The 16363-nt window shown below is 37.4% G+C and overlaps 1 protein-coding gene across 3 annotated transcripts in view; it reads right to left on the bottom strand.

Annotated features, from left to right (window-relative positions):
* The window catches only part of LOC127425165 (rho family-interacting cell polarization regulator 2-like), a 70665-nt gene extending 55516 nt beyond the window's left edge, over positions 1 to 15149 (bottom strand). Inside the window, exon 1 of one of the 3 annotated variants that reach the window (XM_051670857.1) lies at positions 14876 to 15149. In XM_051670857.1, the coding sequence (XP_051526817.1) occupies positions 14876 to 14978 (103 nt within the window). In that variant the 5' untranslated portion in view covers positions 14979 to 15149. Of the gene's footprint in view, positions 1 to 5081; positions 5266 to 14875 lie in introns of those variants that run through there. The other 2 variants (XM_051670858.1, XM_051670859.1) reach the window with 2 other exon arrangements.
* Between the last annotated feature and the right edge of the window lie 1214 nt (positions 15150 to 16363).

Raw genomic sequence — 16363 nt, forward strand, 5'->3', positions numbered from 1 at the left:
CCACATATAAACCCTGAACATTTGAAGATGCATGAGGTAATTATATGTCCATATACAGAGTTGTAGGATCAAGTGCTGTGTGAGTGCTGTTGAATGAGAGTTAGATGACAATGGAAAGCAGAGGTCAGTGGAGACTGATTCTATAGTAACACTGACACTCAAATGGCCTCTTGCTGACCGTACTGATTTGATTTAGCTCGCCTTATGGCTGTGACGTGTGCCTCAGCCTTTCACTGCCTCGTCATAACCACAGAACAACAGTAGCCTTCATAAAACCCAGACCTTCCAGCAGCTCTTTTAATCCTTCTCACTCCTTCAATTGAACTAGATTCTAAAATATGTCTGTCTCTTTTAGCTGCCCCTCTTTTTCAGGCATCATCTCTTTCTTAAAATACCTTTCCTCAGGCCAGGTCAGGTCAGACTAGGTCAGACTATCTTAATGGGATATTTGTACAAGAGTACTTGACTACAAAATTATTCAAAATGCCCATCCTTAGTAACGATACACTCGTTATCTCGAGCAATCGATTACTAATCCTGCCGATTCATATGCATTGATCTTGGAATAGGATTTTTGTATCGAGGATTGTTAGTGTTGGTCAATAATAAATTTAAACAGCTAAAAATCAGATGAATAGCAATTCAGCGAAATAGTATACAACATTTTTGAAAATCTAAATATTAAGTTAGTTATATATGCAATTTGAAGTAAATGATGTTACTTAAAGGTTCTTTTGCGTCCATTCTTTTTACTTTTTAAACCCAAAAATGAAAAAAAAAAAATGCGGTTTCTTCTTTATTGGTTTTAACACTGATGAATAGAATAAGCAGATACAAACTCATTTTCTGTTGACTTTCTGTTTTCGTTTTCTTTCATTGTTTAAAAAATTCATTATCGGCTTGAAAAAGGAATGGATGCAAAAGTACATGGACCCTTAAATGTTGTAATATTTGGATTAGTTCACTGATTTAGGGTTCCCACGGTCATAGACAACCTGAAAAAATCAGGACATTTTAAAAGTCATGCAATTGAATTAAATCTTAAAAATCAAGTATTTTTTTTAATTATAGTGAAATATGGAATACTTTTTTTTTTTTTTTTAATTTGGAATGCCCAATTCCCAATGTGCTTTTAAATCCTTGTGGTCACGTAGTGATTTACCTCAGTCCGGGTGGCAGAGGATGAATCCCAATTGCCTCCGCGTCTGTGACTGTCAACCCGCGCATCTTATCACGTGGCTTGTTGAGCGCGTTGCCATGGAGACATAGCGCGTATGGAGGCTTCACACCATCCACTGCGGCAACCACGCTCAACTCACCACGTGCCCCACTGAGAACAAACCACATTATAGTGACCACAAGGAGTTTACCCCATGTGACTCTACCCTCCCTAGCAACCGGGCCAATTTGGTTGCTTAGGAGACCTGGCTGAAGTCACTCAGCACACCCTGGGATTCAAACTAGTGAGCTAGGGAACTCCAGGGGTGGTAGCCAGTGTGTTTTACCACTGAGCTACCCAGGCCCCCAATATGGAATACTTTTCTAGTCATGCTAAAAAATATTTTATTAGCACATTGCACTCTTTGTTGTATTCCAAGTATGTAAAAGTATTCAATGTTTTCTTTCATGTTACTTTTGGTGCAATAAACAATCTTAAATAATTTGTCTTTCTTTTTCTTGTTTTAGCCACATTCGGAGAAGTATTTTAAGAATACTTTAAATGCATTGAAAAATCGTTAATCAAATTGAACCAAATTTCATTGTTCATCGAATTAAATAGATTCATTCTGAATTTGCAAAGAAATTGATTTTGAATCACATCAAAAACCTATGAATCCTGAATCTAATCGATTCGCTTTCAACCCAAAGAATCACACCCCTAGTAGCTTGACTGTAGTTTAACTACTGACTATAATAGGAGTATGAGACAATGAGATATGGGATAAATAAGAATAGCTTTTAACTTGGAATGCTACAATTTCAAAGTACTGTAGCTTCACCAACTGCTAAATCTTAGCTCAGAAATGTCAAACAGAAAACAATTAGAATGTCATGTAATATGCAGTACATCACATTTTCTGAGAAGCCGAAATCACAGTGATAAGAGTAAAAGAAAAGGCATGGGGCTGAATGGGTGGAAGATGGAGTGAAAGGGGGTTTATTCAGAGAAAAATCTTGAGAAAAGTTTTTAGAAATGCTAATTTGTTACTGATTTGGAAGTGCAAGAATCTGGAAGCCCCCTCCAATAGAGTGCAACAATGACCCCCATCATTTTAATAAAGAGTATTCCAAGATCAATCACAACATCGTAAACTTTGATTTGATGCACAAAAGTATATAAAGAAAAAAGTACAAGAGTGTGTTCTTAAATTATTTTATGAGGTATAAACTCATCCCATGAAGCACTGTGAATGGCATAATCAAATATAAAAACAGCATAGTATAAAACTACTGAATTATAGTTATTGATTATGAGTATAAATAGTATTCAGTTTTTTTTTTTTTGCTAAATATTTACATATATGCTAGATATATAAGTAGTAGAGCATGGGGAGTGTGACCTAAATATGTCATTGGCAGCGAGCCATATAAGTAGGTTAGGGAGAGTGTTTTGCGACAATATCTGTTTCCATGACTTGTTGCATTAAAAAAAACCTAGACGCTGTGCAACAAATGAAACAGAACTCAGGTGTCTCTAGACCAAATGTATCTGTCTGGGTCACGCAAGGCGACAAGGAACAGCCACTACACAACATGCCCACTCCCAGTAACGCCCCCCTTGGATCACAAAGCCATTCTATTGGCTGAAAGAACTTTTAAACTCTTATGCAATTGCTGTATGATTCTACGTAAACATGACAAAGAATGACTTTAAATTATATGTCCCATTTAATTTACTATAAAACCAAGACATAAATTGTTAAATAAAACATTTCTCAGTTCAGTTTTCTTCAGTTAGCTCACAAGCTAACTGGTTAGCCTTTTAGCTTAGCATAGTTTCTTCTCCTCTTCATTTTTCTCACATTTCTTCTCTCTGTCGCCATCTAGTGATACGTCAAAATGATTGAACTTCTAAGTTGTGGTATATTTAATAATTTTACAAACTATTTAGTTGGAGGATTGCTGCGGAACTCCAAATAAACACAAAAAACACAGTGTATGAATGTGATCCAAATGTTGCAGCTTGCAAGACCTCAGCATTTCATCAGTTATTTGAAAGGGGGCGTAACTTGTAGAGGGTGTGCCTTTAGTGCGCATACCTTGTAGTAGTCTTGCAGGATGCAGACAGACCCTTTTCCTCGAGATAAGATTTTAAAAGTTGACACGCCTTCTAAAAAAAGTGCTGCTCCTTTTCGAAACACTGAAAAAACGGCAAGATGCCTCAGAAAAACATTTGAAAAACAGCGCAGATGCATCCAAAAGAGCATTCAAGGTCCGGGGTCTGGGTCCCAGCTTTCAAATAATAGATGGGTCCGGCATTTCTCGGTTCTGCATGAGTACGGGTCCAAGCTTTCAAATAATAGACGGGTCTGGTTCAGGTCTGGGTAGTACATTTCTGGGTCTCTTTGGGATTGGGCATGAATTTTTGGACCCGTGAAGACCTCTAATTCAAAGTAAATGGCCCCTTAGTGGATATCTCTCAGGACTATGGGTATTGTAGTTCAGTAATTTGGCTATAGACCAATCCTTTGTCAACGTCACCGCCTATGGTTTATTGTTATTATGGTCCGTTGTTAAAACATTTATTTTGAGGGCTCTCGGAGACAGCTGTGGTTTCAAGCAATCAACAGAGCTGACTGGACTGAGAAGATAATTTCAATTTACGGCTTTGCAGCAAACATTTAGTAAACATTATTTCAGGTATCTTATTAACTAATATCATTATAATAATTGTATAGCTAAGAATATTTGTGTATTTATGATGGTTTTGTACACGCTGAAATTTTTGTATACAATGGGATTGGTCTACTAAACATGCATCATCGCTTAATTTTGGAGGTCAAAGAAGGTTTTGAAAGGTATATATTTTATCGTTAAAAATCTGTTTCTCCACGGAGAAAATAAATGGGATTTTTACTTCCGGAATGTTGCTGCACTCTCAGCTATCTGTGACGTCACATGCACTCTCTGCCCAAGGAATTTGAAATATGTATTCCGCAGTGGGGTATTTATTTACCCATATATATATATATATATATATATATATATATATATATATATATATACACACACACACACACATATATATATATATATATATATTTACAGAGAAAAATGTAACATACATGTTTGTGTGTGTATATATACAGTATATATGGGTAAATAAATACCCCACTGTATGTAGGCTATATATATATATATATATATATATAAACTATTTACAGATCACGAATGTTGTCTATATTTCAAATCATGGTCACGGTTCTCTTTTCAAAAGTATTACTTTATGGAAATAAACATGACACTCCATCATTTGAGCTGTTACTGATGAAATATTTCATTGACAGCTGCCAAAGTATACTGTACCACAGCATGTTCAAACTGATATCCGTCTGGTATTCTGATGGCAGTTTGTCTTATCTCATGTCACAATCGGTTTTATTTAATCGCACCCGCACGAACTAAAAAGTGCAGCTATTTGAGCGTCTGGTGTAAACGCGTGCGGGTGATTAAACAGTGAACAACACGACACCATTCTGCAGAATCTTTGAAGACACTCTTTTAAAACACTGTTCAGCTACCGACATTATAAGTGCTTCTCATACTGATCATTACAAATGCATATAAACACTGTCTATTTTTATCATTATATCGTTTCATTGATATATTATATTGGAATTGCGCAATCTTGGACTCGGGTGTTAAGTTATAAAGGGTAGTAATGAATCAGTTTATCACATGAATGGCACCAAAACACAACAGTGAATCAATATTGTAGAAAAGTAAGAACTCTTAAACATCCTTTAACGATCTACAGCCAAAAAACCACCATGCAAAACATCACGTCACTGAAGTGAACTGTAATATCTAGATTTAAAGGCATCGTTTCGCAAAGTGCATCAAATACAGACAGTACTCACCACTAGAGAGAGAAAACTTAATCCAAGTGAATTATTTACTTGAGCTGTTCACTTCCGTCCATGCGAGCAAAATATCACTTTCCCCTTTTTTGGCGATTCGGAAATTGATTATTTAAGTGTAGCAAGAAAAACTAGCGCAAGCGAAAGTGTTAAATGACAATACAGACTTTCCCGAGTGATACCATCCGGCACGGCAGCAACGGATCAAAAATCACATGTAGTACACTCGTAATATTTGTAGCTCGCCCACAAAGCCACAACGGACCAATCAGCGGACAGCGCTATGATAATGGGCGGGGCCTGTTCGTGTCGGCAAACTACATAACATATTCACCCTTGGCTGGCTCGATTCTAACTTGTCTAAAAAACATTGTGGTGTGCCACATCAGGGTCTGGCATTAACAGCGTATGTACTCTGCTGTCACAGTGAATATTCTTACTGCTATTTCGTAACAAAAGCTGCTTAATCTGTATCTGCAGGAGTTTTGCATTTTCAAAAACAGCTCAGTGTGCCTGTGGGCTACATGAAACCTGCACACTACAGAAACCAGTGCAAACTGCCCACAGCTGACCAGTCTATACAATCAAATGTCAATGTTTAAAGTCATGAATTACAAGTGATTATAAATTATTATAGCTTATAATGGTCTTCTTTATATATCTTCAATAAAGTTACGTGGCATAGATGCACCACTATTTTGACCTGAAATCAAAATTTCCTCTATTTATCGTCTTTATATGTATGTGGAGGATTGATTGATGCATGCTATCCCAATGCAATATACAATACAAATGCTCTTCAAAATGTAAAATCTTGCTCCACCTCTGAAACAATGTTGGTGCGGCTATCCTTATAAGGACTCTCCACAGACATAATGATTTTTATACTGTACGAACTATAGATTCTATCCCCTAACTCTTCCCCTAAACCTAACCCTCACAAAAAACTTTCTGCATTTTCAATAAAACATAATTTAGTATGTTTTTTAAGTGATTTGAATTATGGGGACACCAGAAATGTCCTCATAAACCACATTTATTACATAATACCCTTGTAATTACCAGTTTGTAACCTAAACAAATGTCCTCATAAACCACCCACACACACACACACACACACACACACACTTATTCACCAGATCAAAATCTTTGCTGTAGAAATGTGCCTTATAGGCACTTTATATCAGAATCAGAACACATTTAATTTTGAGCACCTGATTAAGTTACTGTTGCCACAAAAGCCACTTTACATCATGTCTCACCATTAAGGACCAGTCTTCCTAATGAGCTCATTGTGGTTAAACCTGACCTTGGTCCAACACTCATGTAGTGTGATGTGGTGTATTATAGACATAGAAGCAGAGTGTTCTCAGGCTGTATGCATCAAGGCAGGCTTGGACAGAGCAGTACAGACACCTCCACATGCACCCTCACTCAGCTCATCCCGTAATTATGGCTGTCATTAGTGGCCCCGATGAGAAGCTATATTTACTGGAGCCATGCACAAACAGTTCTCAGGCTTAAAAGAGCAAAGCAGAGCTCTTTCCATTCACTCGCGACTGCTCTTAAACAGGTTAGCAGGCAAAATACCAAATGTAAACACCAAGTTCTAACAAACTTATAGCTGACTTGATATTCAATAAAAGAATGTTACAAAATCCTCATATAAAGACAACCATGATTAGATGCAGACTGCTTGACTGCCCTCTAATAATGGACATGCACATATAGTTGGTCATAGAGCCTGAAAATCAATTTTATCTTGATATTTCTCACCCATTTTGATAATGCACAATATATATCTCAATATAAGTATGTAAGTATATATGTATTTCCTCTGAAATTGCTTAATTTTTTTTTTCAGTCTAAGGAACCATCATTTCGACCAAACAGCCATTGTAATCAAATAGTTTAAATATGTTTAATGGAAGAAGTAAAATACAGTGAAAAGGAAGAATGTTTAATAATTTTCATAAATATGCACCAATATAACAATACATAATGATAAACAGCAATATTTGCCTCCACACAGTTTTACTAAAACATTTGACTAAGTAAACAATAGAGAGGGAACAGTTTTGCATGATAACGATCAGTTGTTGTTTATAACTATTATCGAAAAACACTGACCTCTCATGTCCATCTACATTCATTCAGTCCATGTATTCCATTCTGTCTTCTTCACATGCCTACAAACAAGCATACCTAGCAGGAGTCATTCACACATGTTTGTACACTTCTGTTCAACAAACATGTCCAGGCATTTGCGATCACTTCAATTACGAGAGTCAAACAGAAATAGGTTAGCACATACCACTAAGGTCAAAAGGTTGCGAAAAGCAGCCAGACAAGCGAAGCTGAGGACAAGTATGTGTGAAGCTTTTGATGGAATGATTAGTTTAACAATACAGATATATATCTATTACATTTGTATAGTGTCCCCAAAAAGTACTGGACACTTAAGCTGCACTTAAAAATGTATTCTTAAGACACATTGTGTGTTAGTGGATCATGTCCATAGTTATGAACTACGCCTGTGTTTACTCTGCAAAGACACCTGTGCACTCAAAAAAAACATTGCTGCATGTTAAGTTTCTTTAATTAAAATAAACTAAAGCAACACAATTGTAGAACATTTTGTCACAACTTGATTTCATTGTGTTCTATCCATTTAAATTTGTAAAATGGAAGTTTACTTAATCCATTTAAGTTGGGACTACATGAATACTTTTTGTGGTGTTAATGTAGCATTGATGAAACTGTGCAGGGGATTTATATTTTCAAACATGCTATCCATTTTGCAAGTGTTATTTTATGCTTTTTTGAGCAAGATGAGAATAGGAGGAGATTTATTAATGTTTAATGTTCTGTTATATTGGTATTTAATTAAAAAGAGAGTCTGTTATGCTGGAGTTTTAGGGGTTAACATTATGGTGAAGATTGGCGCTTGTGCTGAGATTGAGAATGGACTTTCACTTTCAAGTAATGATTGATTCGAGTGCTGCTTAGCTCTATAAGCAGTTGTTTTTAAATTGAAGGTGCAACAGTTTTACACTTGTTCACCTGGGATATACTAATGACTGATCAAATAAATTGAGTTGGACCAACATAATATAGTTTATTAAATACCTTGGTAAACTAGGTTTGATGATCCTAATGAATTTTAAGATTTAAGTTAAAACTGCTACAGTACATGAACTAAATTATGTTGGCTCAATGAAACTAACTTAATCGGAATTAAAGACATTAAATTACTTGTGAAAACTTTCAACAATTCAGTTAAGTAAGGGTAATGATTTCATTTTGTGGACTTGAGGGAAACAGATTTCTTAGATCTATAAATGACCTTGGAAGCAGTTGCTTAAAAAAAATTGCCAAAATGTCTAAGAAAACTGAACTTAGTTCTAAGAGAATGTCTAGCATAATTTGTTTGCAGATGCCACTTGGTTTGATATTCGGTTTCAAATGCAATAACATTCATAAATTTTAAATGTGTTTTTAGAGTCCAGAAGTGTCTAAATACTTTGGGTCTGAATTTATGTACTTGGAAAAAAACATCACAACAGTATTTCTATTGCTCATACATAGGGAAAGGAAAATGAACAAACACCTAACCCCAAGTGTTAAGCTTCAGCAAGTAAATCATCCTGCATGGTTTGTGCTACAAACATGTAGTGTACCTCATATTATTGAGGAGAGCGATCAGACCCTCCATTTCCATCTGCTGGACCTATACCAATTAACCAATATTAACCAACAGAACATTAAATATGAACATATGTCCTGTTCGCATCTTGCTCAAAATGCATAAAATCCTATAAACTTACCTAGGGACTTGAAACCAGAAAATCATAGAGACTTGTGGGTTGGTTCTTTTAACTTGGGCCAGTAAGCAACCACACAGCAACCACCCAGAACACCCAAGCAACCAGATGGCAACACACTAAAACCACTCTGAACACCAGCTGTGTAGCAATGCCCTGGCAACCACACACATAACCCAAGCTTTATTTTCCTGAGTTTTGCACAGGCAAGGACCACACATATTAAAAGAGAAAATATAGTTCTAAAAGAAATCTAGCTCTAAAACTAAGTTGCCAGGTGCCTGTACATTTTTCCTTAAACTCTTTGAAACTGTTTCATCGGAAGAGTTTGTATATTTCACTATGGTTTGAAGAGAGTTAGTCAGTCTGAATTAGATTATAGGTTGCCATGCCCTGTGGCAAATCTCCTGTCTTTGGTCTTAATGACAGGCTATGATGCAGGTAGCAGCCTACACCACCAACCCACACAGCTGTCTGTGGACCGCCGACCTGCAGGTGTTCACTAAGCCGATATCAGCATAATACTGTAGGTTAACTGCAACACTGGGATCAGTTCTGATATAGTAGTAAATGACAGACAGATTAAGAATAGTTAATCACCTTTTCCAACACAAAACCTGAGCTCAGTGGTGGTTCATTGTAAAACTGGTTTGCGATTGTTTTTTCCTTTCTTTAACATTTATTGCTTGTCAGATTGTAATTATATGACTTTGGTGAGAGATAAGGTAAGATAAGGCAGATTCAACATTCTTTTAAGTCAGATTGTATGATATACCTGGTCTTATAGAATCACGTTACTATACCTACATTTTTGCTAGATGCTTTTTACGTGGCTCGTTGAATATATTGCAGCAATTTCCTGGTAAAATAAACACTAAAGATGTTAAAACAATAATTACATTATTTTTCTTTCACAAATCACGTCAAACTGCAGATAATTTCTTGCGATGCATAGAACCTGGGTACGTGTCCTTAAGAGCGTGCGAGTCGACACATGAGCTGAAAGTGTCATAGAAGCACTACAAAAAATATATATATTTATGTCACACTTTGCTTTTTATGACACAATCGGTTAGGTTTAAGTTTAAGGTTTAGAGTAGGAAGGTCAGTTTTGTTGATTTAAAACTCAATAGAGTACTACCCTTTAAAACCTCACCTGTTTTGAAGAAAATTTAACTCACTTTTAGCGCCAATCAATGGACATTTCACCTCGGAACTGCTGCAATACGTGAACAGAGCCACGTGTTATCATATTGTAAAAATGTCACCACAGTCACGTAATTTTCATGAGATCAGGCTACAAAAAATGTCTTTGAAACTTTGTCGAAGGCTAAAATTCATTGCAAAGGCAATAAATCGTCTGTCAGTGAGCATGTCGTGCTAAGCGATCAAACTGACGAAATAAATATCTTTTACGATTCTGGAAATTTGTCTCAGACTCCAAAATCATGGCAGTTTGCACCCGAAGATAAAGACTAAGAGCTTAAGTGCAAACCAGGAAGCAGCTCTGCTCATCTGTCATTGGCCCCCACCAGTGTTTCATCTCTCCACATTGTGTGTTTTCACCTACTGTGCAGTCGTAGCCTTATGTTTGTGGAAACCTCTGCTTGTTTGGTCTAAAGTAGGTCAATGGAGGCCTCCGTCATATTGTGGTGAGACAAAAACACACGTAATACACAGCCCCCCACGACACGACAAACCAGATTAAATATTCTGCATATGACAGCTCAATCTCTCATTGAGTTTTAAAAATCTCTACACTGACTGAACATGTTCTGTAGCAGGACTAAAAAAAGAGAACAACAATTCCATGTTCTCTCATCTGTTTTTCTCTTGTCACCCTGAGGCTGAGCAGTGTGTTCTGGGCACCCCAGGGCTTGAGTCCTGAGTCACTTTGACCAAGTCATGACTGGCACCTTCTGACACATTTGCCTTGAGCATCACGTACTACTATGGACAACCTCCATCTACACACTAAACATGCACTAAACCACAGAACAGCCTCCAATCTACATGTGCATTCATATGTGTAAAGTCAGTCCTCTTAAAGAGATAGTTCATCCAAAAATAACTCACCCTCATGCCACTTCCTTTCTTCTGCTGAACACAAACGAAGATTTTAGAAGAATTCAATCGACAGCATTTGTGGCATAATGTTGATTACCACAAAAAATTATTTCGACTCGTCCCTCATTTTATCGAGGTTACCGTGAAGCATTTACAATGGAAGTGAATTGGGCCATTTTCTGGAGGGTTTATAGGTAGAAATGTTAAGTTTATAATTTTATAAAAGCGCTTACATTAATTCTTCTGTTAAAACGTGTGTATTTATTTGCTGTAAAATTGTTTAAATTGTTGTTTTCCAGAATAATAGGGTTTACATGTTAGGTCATCATGGAAACAAAGACATAAAACTGGCTATAACTATACACAGAAAAGGTTAGTAAGCGATTCTATCAAACTTAAATCATGTTAACACGCATTTTGTCTTGTGGCTATACTTTTGAAATGTGAATAACATTTAGGGATTGGCCCTCTTCACCTACACCATTGTAAGAGCCTTACTGTGACCTTGATTTTTGTTTTGTTTTTTTAAGTAAAAAAGGGACGTTTTGAAATTATGTTTTGTTGTAATCAACATTATACCACAAATCCTGTCGATTGAGCTTAACTTGTATTGAACCCAGAATATTCCTTTAATATAGACTTCAACTGATGTGCGGTCAAAGATCTGGAATTTGTTTATTTTTTGGAGGGGGGGGGGCTTTTTTAAAATGACCTTGAACATGGCTCATCCAATCAGATTTCAGTGTAAAACTCTGAAGTATCCATTTTATAAATGGTGGTAACCACTTTCAACTTGTTAATGTTCTGACAGACTCTAGCTGGTGTGGTGAATCAAAAAGCTGTATGAAATTATCAGCGCTACTTTGCGTCACTCTCTGACTCTAAATCAGCTTCTGATAATAATAAGCCATCACTTGATGGGTGCAAGTTATGCAGCCATTCAGAGCTGCAAATGTCCTGTTCTGCTGACATAGACACTGACATCATCGTTATTCACTGGCGACCTTGGACATGTAGTGCAGCGTGAAGACTGAACGCATTGTGTATTATTGAGAAAACGCATCATATCATTGTGCCAGCTCTGATCTGCAGGCCTGCTGATAACATCTCTACCAATGGCGCTGTTCAACCAGATTACACCCGTAAATCAGTCCTACTGGCACCACCATTCTGCATGAATCAATACATGATGCAGCTCAGCTTTGTAATCAGATGCCATGCCACCATGGTGAGTTTTGTTGAAGCCCCTGAGAGGGTACAGTTTCCCCCGCCTGAGTGTGATACAAGTGGATCAGGGGTGCACAAATGTTTTTTTGAAACCCAACACTGTTTTTTTTGCATGCGACTGGATTTGATTGACAGAAAACATCACAGAATCCCAGCTCAAATGCTGTTCTTAGAAATGCATCAGCTTTTAGTCACAATATCACTTGGAGACTGAGCTGCTCTCAGCATTTCAAAAAGATCTGCAAAGACCTTTAAATTAAAATACAGCAAGTGTTAAATGCCAAATCCAAACACATGTTGTCAAACTTATACTTTGTATGCAACCAATTAAGGAGAACATTAGCAAGCAATACTGCAAAATCAATATAGCCTTGGTTATAATAGCAAATCTAATTGCATTTATTGATAAAATAATAACCCATGCAGTTTCTAGTTATAAAACCGAAGGTTCCCTATGATGTTTTGATAAATACACTTAAAACATAAAAAAGCCAAATGTTTGTGGACACCCTAACATCACTCCCATATGTGCTTGCTAAGCATTTCATTTCAAAACCTTTGGCATTAATAGTGAGTTGGTTCTCCCCTACAGCTTCAACTCTTCTGGGAAGGTTTTCCATTAGATGTAGGAACATGGCTGCCATTCAGACACAAGACCATCAGTGAGGTGCTCAGAAGTCTTGATGTTGGGTGATGGAGTCTGGCTCGAAGTTACCATTCCAATTCACCTCAAAGGTGTTCATTAGCTGCTTTTCCATTATTGGGGCAGTATGAGCCAGGGCTATCAGCTGGTCAGCCGGGACAAATATCCTTGGATCTTGAGCTGTGAGACCAAACTCAATCTGTATTCCCACCATCGGGCCAACAGCCCTGCAGCATTGCCCTAAAATTGCCCTTGATACACTGCCGTGGTGCCGATGTCACACACCCCGCCCATTTCACAAGCAAGAGGAAAACTTAAGATGAGGTATCAGACTCTTGAGACTATCTAGCCCTCAAAATCAACTTGGATTTTTACTGTCCCCGCAATTTTTTTTATGTTGTGCGCTGTATTCATAACTTGGAAAGAGTACTCTTCCTTGGTGCTGGTGCATGTAGCTGTAGAGCATGATACAGTGTTTGGATAGTATAATATCTACAAAGTTAGGCTGAAATTTGGTGTATTGGGAAATAGGTAATGAAAGATGCAGTTTATCAATCCATCCATGTCATGCTCCACCTATGCCTATTCAACATGTGAAAGAGATGGGTAATATCCAATACCTTTACACAATCACAGTCTATAAATAGATACATAGCAACACATTGCCTCTCAATCCAGATAAACTCAGTGGCATTTATGCATTCCAAGCCATCCAAGCAAAAGACAAACACCTCCGTCATAATTTATAGCCAGAGATTGAATGAAATAAATAACTTTCAGGCTATTTTTTCTCTCTCCATTGACATGCACAGAGACACACATTCTCTCCTTGTCCAGACTGATGAGGCATCAGGGCTTTTGCAGCAACAGCAGATAAATCTGAACATTCAATGCCTTAGTGGACAGAAATCACAACATATCTAAGACAACGTATCATATACAGAGCACTGGACATCTATCAGAATGGAAACTGTAGCTTTAAAAGGGCAACTTTGCCAGTTAATGGATGTTTATGTGAGGTGTTCAATGAGGTAACAAGTTCACTTTCACTGCATGTTGTGAATATAAAGTCTTACACTGAATAAACCAATCAAATCTAAATGGGAATAATAAAATTGTTCTAATTAGACAATTTTTCACGCCATATTTATTCCTGAGAAGGTGCTTTAAGCATTTAATATTATCATAGTACATACAGTTTGTGCTTCTCCTTGGTTTTTATATTACAGCGTCACTTAGAATCAACAATAAAACCATAAATGTCAATAAGAATGTTTACAGTATACATAAAGTTGTTACATCAATGTTGTTTCAAAAACAGGAAATTGCTGCCCTCCATTACACCGAACATCATCCTGTTCCTCTGCCTTGGCAGATGCAGCACTTGACAAATCAAACAGAAGATATCACTCTCACTTAGAACATGTTTGCTCATGTACTAGTTCTTAAAATACCAAACAGCTGCGTTGTATCAGTTTTACTGGCACAGTTGTACAGTGATGTGCTCAAATCATAATATAACAGCATTATCAAACAGATCTACTCCTGTAGAATGCCCACTAAATACAGTATGTATTATGATGAGGTAAGAGACATATATCATATATCATATTTCATTTGAAATAGTTTTTATTCTGAGCAAAATATTAAACTCAGGGTTTGTTCACCCAGAAATGTTCCAAACCCATATGACTTTCAGAATGTTTGGTCTCAGTCACAGTTCACTTTCACTGTATGGGGGGGGAAAAAGGCAATGAATGTTGAAGTGAGTTGTGACTGAGGCTTACATTCTGCCTAAAATCTCCTTTTGTGTTCCACAAGAGAAAGAAAGTCATACTGGTTTGGAACAACATGAAGGTTGAGTAAACGATGACCAAAATTTTACTTAAGGAACTGTCTCCAATTCATACAGTATTATTATCACAACCATTTCCCCCAAACCTGTAGAGCAGATACTCTCCACAGTGTTCACTCATTCAAGCACACCCATACCCATGGCCTAAACTCTCCACATGATTTCAGCATGACCCTACCATAATCAAAGACGTCTTCTGCCTCCTCATGCATCAATTCATTTAGGTCATCCTCTGTGATGTCGGAAAAGGCCATCCCTTCCTCTCTTCCCTTGCTTTGCATCTGAGCAGTAACTATACTGTAAAATTAAATTAATGCTGGGATTCTCTTTCCCCCGGGCAACTGTAAACCCCGCTTTTCAGATTGAGCCTGAGTAGAGAAGCGAAAGGCAATGGACCGCTCTTCTACTGACTGCACCAATGCGAGCGTGTGAGGGTGTGTGGGAGCCCACACCATCCAGGCCAAGTTTCATCAACAGGATGATTTCATAATCTCCTGTGTGAGTGTCAGAATAAGGGAGATGGAGATTGTGTGTGTGGTAAATATGCTAAGTGTGGTATGTTGAGTGGAGGTCAAGCAGAATGATCTTCGAGTAAACCAATCCCTAGTGATTAAAGAGATAAACTGGCAAGCTGTATCACAGACAGCAGGCATTGTGTGAGAGATTTGAATCTGCTAATGTGGAATCAAATGGAAATTCTATATAGTTCTTCTATTTTGACTTTAACTCCATGCACATTATATTTCCAATATATTGGCATGGAAGCTCAGGAAAGTTAATTTAAGGTGCATTTAAGGTGAGTCATATTATGAAGTAACAGAGAGACTTTAAACAGGACGATTTTATGTGTGTTTAAATATGTTTGTCATGTAAAATGGCGAGTGCTTCACACATAAAGACAGGCTGAAATAATTAGGCTGCAGAAGTTTGACTTAAGCCAAGCTTTTCTTTCTCTTTAATTTTGGTGTGCTTCTGATCAAAGCTCTGTGGAATAGACCATGGCAATCTCATTAATGGAGGGGACAGCTCACACTGTCACAGGCATATAACAGCAATTTTTCACCTCAGAACTCCTTTAAAAACATGCCTTAAATAGAGGAACCAAAATAGATCCACCCACAGATGTCACGTTTTCAGGAAACTTTTTTTTTTTTTTTTTTTTTTTGTGATTGCTTCATCTTTTCAAATATTTAGTTGGGTAACTAAGGCAATTTAAACCCCTGACCTTAAGTATTTTATTACTACAAACTTCAGTGCATAACTCATCCCACACCATTTGTGCTACAGTTGTCTAAGTAATCAGACTTACGATTTTCATCTGGCAGAGGATAAAATTGCAAATAAATCACATGGACTTACTGTATATTGAAAGATGGACCTGAGCCATATCTAGGAAACCCAATATCAAAGAGACTTGGCCAGTAAGCAACCTCCTGGCAACCACCAAACACCCAAGCAACAACCTAGAAATGCTCTAGAAAACGCCTTGAAACGACCTAAAAACACTCTGGAAATCCCTAGCAACTGTATAACAATGCCCTGGCAACCACACACAACACCCCAGCAACCAATAAGAAATGCCATAAAACCACTCCATAAAACCCCAGCAACTGTACACCGTAGGAACGCCCTGGTAACTACCCACATCACACTAGCAAACACCTAG

The sequence above is a fragment of the Myxocyprinus asiaticus genome, chromosome 34 (genome assembly GCF_019703515.2).
Source record: "Myxocyprinus asiaticus isolate MX2 ecotype Aquarium Trade chromosome 34, UBuf_Myxa_2, whole genome shotgun sequence".
NCBI lineage: Eukaryota > Metazoa > Chordata > Actinopteri > Cypriniformes > Catostomidae > Myxocyprinus > Myxocyprinus asiaticus.